The sequence below is a fragment of the Danaus plexippus genome, chromosome 2 (genome assembly GCF_018135715.1).
Source record: "Danaus plexippus chromosome 2, MEX_DaPlex, whole genome shotgun sequence".
NCBI lineage: Eukaryota > Metazoa > Arthropoda > Insecta > Lepidoptera > Nymphalidae > Danaus > Danaus plexippus.
The window spans coordinates 9,598,728-9,608,514 of NC_083537.1; the positions used below are offsets into that span (position 1 = coordinate 9,598,728).

At 30.5% G+C, this 9,787-nt stretch overlaps 1 protein-coding gene across 1 annotated transcript; it reads left to right on the plus strand.

The window, feature by feature from the left end:
* The first annotated feature begins 7,686 nt into the window (after nucleotides 1-7,686).
* On the plus strand, nucleotides 7,687-9,209 carry LOC133319262 (uncharacterized). Its single transcript, XM_061523022.1, has 2 exons — nucleotides 7,687-8,030; nucleotides 9,028-9,209. The coding sequence occupies exons 1-2, from the start codon at nucleotides 7,783-7,785 to the stop codon at nucleotides 9,155-9,157; spliced, it is 378 nt and encodes a 125-aa protein (XP_061379006.1). The 5' UTR covers nucleotides 7,687-7,782; the 3' UTR covers nucleotides 9,158-9,209.
* Nucleotides 9,210-9,787: the final 578 nt, after the last annotated feature.

The window sequence follows — 9,787 nt, forward strand, 5'->3', positions numbered from 1 at the left end:
TTACAATAGATCGTGACGTAATGAGTTCACAGCCACTGAATACAGTTTCATTGAAGGCTGTTATAATTGTCAGCTTTTACGTTAAAATTACATATGTATTTATAAATCAGAACATAGATTTTATGTATGTTGGATTATCTCCTGGTTTTGCTCCTTTGATAATAGTTTTATATATAAGTTGGGCACATGAAACATTTTCTTTTGGATTCAGTGCACTATTTAGTGTTGATATTGTCAAACATTTTCATCTCGTCTTCCTGAGATCCAGTTATTGTAACGTCGTCAAAAACATCAGGTAAATGTTAAATATAGAGAAAGTATTAGATATTATTAAAGTAGAACGTATTAGTGAATATAACAAAAAAATATATCATTCACGCAAAAAGTCACAAGGAATGTGAGGCGCAGTACAAACGAGCTGATGTAAAATATGTATATAAGGTCATAAATAGTACTACAAACTATTTCAATGTGGTCTCTGTTGTTGTAACGCGAAGTATAGTTATTAGAGCCACACCATTACATGAATTTCACATTAAATTTGGTGTAAATTACGTTATTATATATTCTCGAACTTTGATTAATTTCAGCATTTTTCTAGTATATGAACGCGTATGATCAGATGAATACCTGGTAATAGTAGTTATATGATATGCTTCTTGTTATATTCTAAAATTTCGACTGGACATAGCTTGACATTCCAATTGTTGGTAGGCGGAAATGAAGTCGTAGTTGGTGAAGGCACTATCTCAGTACCCTCTCTTAAGAAGTGTCCCATAATACTCAACCATATACTAATAATTAAATTATAAAACTATCTCAACTTGATAACGTACAATGACTTCTCCGTTATACAAAAGTTTGAAACAACAAGAGATTGCAGAGATCCAAAGTCTAAGCACACTTGTTTACAAGTACCAAGTCGTGATAGCCATTGGTGTGCCTGAATATCAAATGGCTCATATAATAGTTCTTATATGTTATTCTTAAAGCGTTGTGGTGTATTAAATAATAAAAATATAGGCTTTTCTTAAAGAAAATATTCTATTTCAAAAAGATTTCACGTGTAATAATGTTGATTTGAGGATCGTAGCAGATAAACTTATTGACTTGAAAAATTTTAGGTAATATAATAGTAAAATAAGAGGATTGACGTGATCCAGGCATCATCTAGCTTGCTTGAGTAGAGCTAGCTCAGTCATTGTGCAACTTAAAAAATCTCAAAGCGCACTATACAAATGTACACAACAATTTCTTTATTCGATATTTAATATTTAATTTTTAAAGAGCATTTTTGATTTAAATGCCTTACCCATGCCCTGAAATTACAATATGTTTACCTTACAACTATATGATATGATATGATTTTAGAAATCTAAACAGTCCTGTCTACGCTAAACTTAATTACCCAATAGGTGCTAATAATCTCAAACTTTCAGATAATATTTTCAGTAAGTGTCGCGTGTAATATCAACAAAACCTCAAGTAATACATATTTTATGTTCAATATGTTTCGTTTCGTAAATAGCACATCAATCCGGCGTGTTTATGACAAAATAGTAAGTAATACACCCGTCTTATTGAAATGATATCTCGAAGATGAGGCTATTTTCTTTTTTTTTGGTGTGTACGATATCAGCACAGCTCGCTACATCATTCCCGTCTTATTTATATTCAACATTCTGTTACAACATTGACTTGTTATATTACAGTATCTTACAGTAAAGAGCGAATGTCAAATATTGTCAATATATAAAATATGACACATTGGTTGTTGTAAAAATGTAGTTATATCCGGGAGATTAGTCACTAGAGATGCATAACATAAATATTTAACACATAAATAAGTAACACCGTAAAAAATTGTGCTCTTGATTAAGTCGAAAGAAAGTAGTATAGTTAAAATACATAGATGGTTTGAATCCGGTCTTCCAACTACCAGGACCTTGCTGTTTGCCAATTTTAACAACACGTCAACATGTTAAAACGAGTAATTATTCAAATGAATGAAGTAACAGGTGATAACATTATTTGTAGCTGAAACTTTTCTTTCCTTTCTTTAAGACAACATTATTTGCCAGCATAGGGTTGTTGGTTCAGTCTCGAACTCAAACAACGTTCTACGGTATCGGCAAAATCTAAGTGCGACTGAAACTTGATTGTGAGATGATTGTGTGATAAGTGTGATTTGTCTTGCGTTTTTTCAGTTAGGAATAAATAAATGTATAAACATTTTAATATTTTTATTTTATTTTCCTTTTGGGCGGGTTTATAGATCACTTTGTTGTCCCTATTTCTATAAATATCTTATCTAGGGAAATATGAAAGTATCGTGATAAAGTTCAAGCTAGTCCCAGACGCTACGCGGCAATACAATCACTTAAATTGTAAAAAGTATACTTCCAATATAAATGAAAAATAAAAATTGTAAATATGTACATAAGTATCGTAAAAAATTCTATATTTTGATAAATAAATAATTTTAAATGTTAAATTAAACGAACACTTAGGCCACCTTCTTCTAAGACTATTACATGTACAAACTATAACTTCTATGTCAACATTATCCAAAGTTATATTTGTCTGATTACATTTCGTTATCTTTATTTTTTTTCTTGAATACAAAAACTACGAAGAGTTTTCTCATTCAGTTAACTCAAAAAATATAGACAAAGACATTTCAAGTAACATAAGAAGTAAAGAGAAAATCATTAAAACTTAAACAGAAAATGAATCGCAACAAATTGATAACATAACTAAATAGAAAACCTTTTTTGAACATAAACCTGTTTGCTGTTACTAAAATACAACGCTGAATATGTCGTGGCACGTTTAAGTTTTTATATCATATGCATCATTGAATTATTTTATAAATTAATGTTTTTTTTTTAATTTTATAAAGAGTTTTACTGCATTTTGTCCACGAATGATCTGGTATCTGGAATGGATTATGGATTCAATCCCAGTAACACGCGTCGGTCCATTTTAAGCTTAGGCTCCGAAAATCACAAAGCTATTACTTATCCAACACGTAGAATAGAGTTAGTATTAAAAACAAAAATTTTGTGTTGATTTAGAACGTTATATAGCATGTTTTTAAATCATCGATTTAAATAAAAACGTTGTGATTCAATAAAACAATATTCGCTGAAAAAAAAAAAACAACTCGTAATACATAAAACAGTTGCTAGTTAGATATTTTTCATTCAATAACCTTTCACTTCAATAGCAACTGTAAATAAATTTTTAAATTGTTTAATTAAACTCAAAATTTATATTTTTATTCAAATTAAATTTTTTTAGAATTTATTTTAATATTTTTCTGAATAACTAATCTATATTTTATAAATTATTATTAGTTTTAACTAATAATCTATGTTGAGCTTGATGTATCACTTGTTTATAATAAATAATATGTATAGCGCAATTCTTATTATTTGAATAATTCATAGTTGAGGGTAGTTAAAATTATCAGGTATCACCCGTGCAGCACCTGTGTAAGTGTAGTCACAACAATGACGTAGCCGGTACTGGAAAAAAAAATAGACCAATTGAAACTTATATATCTAAAGACCCTCTGAGGAGTTTCATTACATACATATAAGTCTATTTCTGACAAGGGAAATGGAAAGTAATTAATAGACCATAGACTATGAGTACATATTTTTTTCGTAAGATATCAAAATTTCGGTTGAAACAGTGCTGTCAACCATTGATCGTAACATATTTTTCGCGAAACGGCGAAGACGGGATATTTTGTAAATCATTGTTTACTATTGGAGCGTAGCAAAGTGTTTATAATATATTTTATTCTCATACATTGTTTCTGTCCAAATAATAGTTTGGTACAAGTTTCTTGTAAACACTAGTTCATTATATTAAATAATCCTAACTGCTCAGAGGACCACATCATTCAGGCTATGTATTACTTTTATTAAATGTATAATTATAATAATTGTACAACGTGATGTCAGCTTTATGTCCAAATCATAAGTTTTCTTTTTCATTTCTCCGTAATAATTTTCGAAACTGTTAGTATGTTGCTCTCAATTAAGTCGTATAGAGAAAGTTCCTACGAGGCTGGTTCATAATTATTTTCTGTGTATGGAACAAAATGAACAACATTTCGAGAATAAGTCTTAAGTATTTCCTTTAGTTTCGGGAAATTTCGCAACATTTCATAGTAATTATTAAATTCTTACCAAATGTTACTTTAATTTTTTAAAAAAAAATGTATGAAGAAACAGGAATGTGTTCAAGGGAAGTAAAAATAATTCCTCAGATACGCTCGGAGGTTGACGCTTCTTGCAAAGATTTCTCTCAGTTCACTTCCTTTTAATAAACTAACAAAGTACAGACAAAGGGGATATAAAAATATAGAACCCACATTAAGAGAAAATACAAACGTACCCAATTTAAAGTCCTACAAAATTTAATTTCGTTAGAATAATGCATTACACAGAGGCAACAAAAAACATCAGCCTTAATTGAAATAGTTTGAAGTTTACTATTTATTGCTGTCCCTGTTTTTGTCTGTGTATTTATCCCGAGCTTAGAAAAATATTTACCCTGTCGTCTGTGAAATATGTTGTTTGTGTATGTAACAAACAGAATTGGGTTGTTTTGCGAGTAAAGGGGGTCACAGGTCACATAAATTGGAAGAAAATTTTCTTTTTGACACAGGAATGCAATGTGGTAATAAATAATTGTAATTTTTTTTACAATTATCCCGGTTTTGAGGTGATTTTTTTAATATTTTGTTACGTTTTTAGGTTTGGCTGAAAAAGGAATATAATCACAGAAGTTTAATGTGAATTGAAATGATTTGATTTGAATAAAATGTGAATAAAAACTTAAGAAAAAAGATCTCGTTAAGCATTAGCTTCCGGTGAAGTTGTGTTTAAGTAATGAATATGCAGTCAGTGTAATTTATGAACACAATAATTAACTGAACTGTTTTTAAAAACTATTATTTATATGTTCAAAATAGTATTTCAAAATTAATGTATTAAATTTACTACATTCACAAAATGAGATCTAAGACTTTCGCGAGTTTTATTTATTTAAATGAAACTAATAATTTCGGATATACTACGCGCATTTTATCTCGTTTGCTGAAAAGTAACCGAAACGTCGGGATTATGTAGTTTAAAATAATAAAATCCGCGTAGTAAATCCGAAAAATACTACTTTCATTTGAATTATTACATTCACTTATTTATAAGAAGAAAAGAAGTCATTAGTAGCTTCACAATTAAAGTATGACACAGTAATTTATACCATTTCAGACATATAAGTTAATTTATGATGCAATCATCAGTCTGCCCGTTACCACGCTTGCTGCGAAATAACCAAAACGTCGGAAACGTGTAGTCTAAAATAAAAAAAAACGCCCAGTAATACGAAAATATTGGTTTTATTTAAATGCAAACTCGCCAAAGTCTTAGGCATCATAAGGTAATGTATGGTTAAGTTTCAAACAAACTATTAGTTTAGTCAAGAGTTAAGCAATATAACATCCGTCTTTTAATGATTCAGCATCAAGCATTTTCACCTGTTTATAGAATATTCTCTGTATGTAGCTCTTTTAGAGTTTTTTTTGATTCCAAACAAAACTAGGATGAAATCAGCTTCAGGTTTTTTTAAAAATGTAAACCAATGTTGAAAAATAAGAAGAGAAATATTACCTACAATTTTAACATCCACTGTGTATATAGATATATAACTTTTATATAAAAGTATATAAATTCCTACCTACCTCATTGACATATAAGTTCTGACCCTTCTCAGAGTCACGCCATATCTTATGAGTAATTAATTATTACAGACAAATTAATGAACGGATAACGTAATATCGTCTTTATGGGAGAAGCCTTAAGGTCCGTTTTAATATTTCTAAGCTACCCTCCTTCTCTGTGAGTCCGCAGCTCTCATTTAAGTGCACAAAAGGAAAGTTTCTTTGAGGTTGATTCATAATTATTCCTTTACACCGCAGCTATAACGCTATAATAGCTCTTGATGCAATATTCTTGTTGTTTGATGTCACTGTATGTGTTTCTACTGCCTTTTTTATGGGAATTTGTTTACATTTTTTAAGGGTATTAACTGGTTAGCAAATAAATCAATATATTTATGTTTCAAGTCATTGTATTCACAAGAAGTTTGTTCTTCAAAAGTTTAAAATATGTAGTTCCACTATCATAGTGAAGGATTAAAAAAACAAACAAAAATATAAGAAATAAATCATATAAAAAAAGCTTTAAAACGCGTCTTTCCTTTGAAAGATCTAATTTTGGAAAATTTTCATTCATTTTACAGAAATTACAGTTACTTACAGGATTCGTTGTTTTTTTTGTAAATATAAATAATTAAGAGTTTACTATGAATAGAATAGAGAATTATACGATCTGAGTAATTCGCTTAGAATAAAATAAAAATATTTTATTCTTCGACGGACAACGGTGTTAAACAGTCACCGTCTACTTAACTGGATCTAAAGAAAATAGTTAAAACGTTAATTTGTCTTTACACTGAGACCATAAGACCATTATCATTTAAGAGCAGAAAGTCTCAATACGTATTATCTAATTTCGTATATCATTTATATAATTACCTTTTTTATACATCGAGTTGGATAAATCATATTATTCAGGAGACTGAGCTTTACGGTCATAAACTACATCACTAACAGACGAAACGAAAGCTTTGTAAAGTGGAAAAATGAAAAAATATCATTGTGCCAAAACTGTCAAACTTAAACATATACTATTATCAATTGATTTTTTTTTTCATTTTATTGTCATTCAAAATCCCGAAGATATATGTCAACATCACAGTGTAACCATCTCTGTGCAAAGTGCTATCGAAATTTACATTGACAGGTACAATAGCAAAGAAACGCTCTAATGTGACTTATTGTGCCTAAATAGAAATCAGAACGGATGTCAAAGTAAAACAACATAGCTTTAATAAATTATTGCCTCTACAAAAATAACTATTTTTGCATTACGCAAACAAAACATTTGTAAGACCAACAAATTACACGACTCAATGCTATTTGCCCGAGTGTCGGATTAAGACCTTAAAATGCGAATCAATACCACAAAAAAAAATTATTGCGCTCTCTTGCCTCCGCTAGAGTATTGACGTAACAGTAAACCTCACATAAGTATAATGGAGGTGTCCAAACAAGCAGGTTTAATTTAAAAAAACCTTACATATTAAGTTGAAAGACAGTGTTAGATCTGTAAATTTATTTTTTTGTTAAGAAAATATTAATTATGATAAAATAAGTCATTTATTTTTAAATAGCAGAAGCAAGCTCAATTATTACCTTCCTTACACAATGAGCGTTTTAAATTGGCTAAAAAAGTCTGTGTTTGAGTTTAAAGTACTTTAAAATACTTCAACATCCTCTTTAACTATATTAAGTTGGGAACTTATCTCGTTAACTTGACGGTACTCTCATAAAAGTCGTCAATAGTTCTTTATTAAACCCAGCTTGAAATGAAACACTCTTAATATAATGATATAATTAATTACTCGTGCTTACTTTTTTAATTATGAATTTAAAGGTATTTTAATGTGTCATATTAAATTAAAAAGTATTTGAGTTGACACTTACTGCATTTTTTTTATAGCTTTTGACATCAGAGCTACAAAAAGTAACGAATTAATGATAAAATATGTTATGACTTAAAAGAGTCTGAAAATATGATTATTTAAAATCTGTGAAAATGACCACGATGCACGTACTGTCTTGCAACTGAATACATCTAGGTGATGTGGGTCAAATCCGACCCTACGGGGAGTAGTGCGATGGTAAGAGAGTGGCGATGGCATTATATTAAACAGTTCCTCAGAACATTCCCCATTGTACAGACGATAAAAACACAGAGGGAGCTCACATCCCTTCGGAGGTTTAAGGGTTCTAGATCGTCTGTGAGCATCGGATCGCTGACAATACGAACAGCCCAACGTTGCATGGAGTCTAGTGGAAGAAGTTGGTGCTGTGGGGTACCGGATCAGAGGTGAGAACAATACTCCATGTGGGGACAAATCTGTGCTTTGTATAACAAAAGCAAGGGTCCCGGTTTCAAGTATTGCCTGGCTCTACTTGATACTCCTACTTTTTAGGGGTCAGCTTAGTCTTATCCTCCAAATGTCTCCGGAATTGAACGTCGTTCACTATATCAATCCCAAGGATCTCAATATTATGGTTGATCCTAAGGCGAATATCCTGGAATGTTGAATCTAGAGTAAATGGGGGGGTCTTTTTAGTGGTAAAGTTCAAAGTCCATTTTGCGTTAAAGTTACTCGTCTATTTGTCCCATAAATACTTAATGCTAATTTTAGACTCTTGTCGTTTTCTCATGACTGCCATTTTCGGAACTGGACCAAATTGAAGTGCAATCGCACGGTAGGCACCAGCTTTCAAATAAAAAAAATCATTAAAATCGCTTCGCCCAGTTTCGTCTGCTATGTTCCACGGTTATGAGGAAACAAACATAAAAAATACAAATGAATTAAGAGCCTCCTCCTTTTTGAAGTCGGTTAAAAAAGTCAGCACTCAACAATATAAAGCTTCATTTCTCAATAAAGTCTCATCAAGAACTGAATTAAAAAAAAAATGCCAAGTTTATGTCAATCCGCGTAAGTAAATGGCAAAAATGATCACTCTAATGGTGCTTCTCAAGTAGACATGCTCAAAAGCAAATATAATTACAGACTCAATATCTACCCCCTAGATATTAGATATCACAATGAAATCATCTAAATTCTAAAAGAAACTAAAAATTCCAGAGAGGTATTCGATTTAGGACGTAATTAATTTTGCCTTCACTCCACTACCAGCTGTAATACAACATTTGATAGAGAGACCATAAAAAAATTTATTCATTTTTAACACCTAATAAACATGATCAGTTATTTCATTATATTCATTATAAGTACACGTAAATATATATACAATCTTACGTAAATACATTTTAATAGTACAATTTAGTTAATGTATTTGTCGTGTTTCAGATCTGAATTCTGTGAGGCCACAAGAAATTGCCTCCGAGATGTTAATCTCCGGGGACATTGCTCTGCGGCTGTTTCACGATACACGACTTTGATTACAGTTACTTCGACGCTAAAAACGTTGAGTAACTGATATGTTACTATACAAAAAGAATATAATAATAAATATATATGTATATAAACGAGAAGAGCAATATATGTTGTTGTTCGTTTTATTTGAGAATAAGATATTTTTTACACCCAGTAAGATCTCATGATAGTGATATCACTTCAGCTTCTTATTAATTTATCTTAAGTTCACCAAAAACTTTCTCTTTTTTATTTCTTACATATCGTTTGAAAATTAAGTTAACTATAAAAATCAAATGACATCCAAGTCAGTTTACGTAAACATTATTATTTTGTGCTTACACTACATACAAATTTAGAGCGACATTCCATAAGAGAGACTTGTGACACGGACACGACTTAATAACGCGACTATTAATAAAAAAAGGATAACAAAAACTTAAAAATGCAATCTAAATTAAAATATCAGAAGTTTTTTATGAAGTATAATATTGGTCAGTTTTAGGAGGAACTTTACTTTAAGTAGCCCAAAGGAGTTCAGATGTGAATTAAAATTTATGGACGAAAAAAAAGAATACACAGTAGTAGAGGAGGAAAGGGCAGCTGAAATAACCTAATGCTGTTGTAGTACTCTCTAAACATATTTTTAATTTAACACTTCAAATATAAGTCCTGCTGTACCTTAATTTCAAGT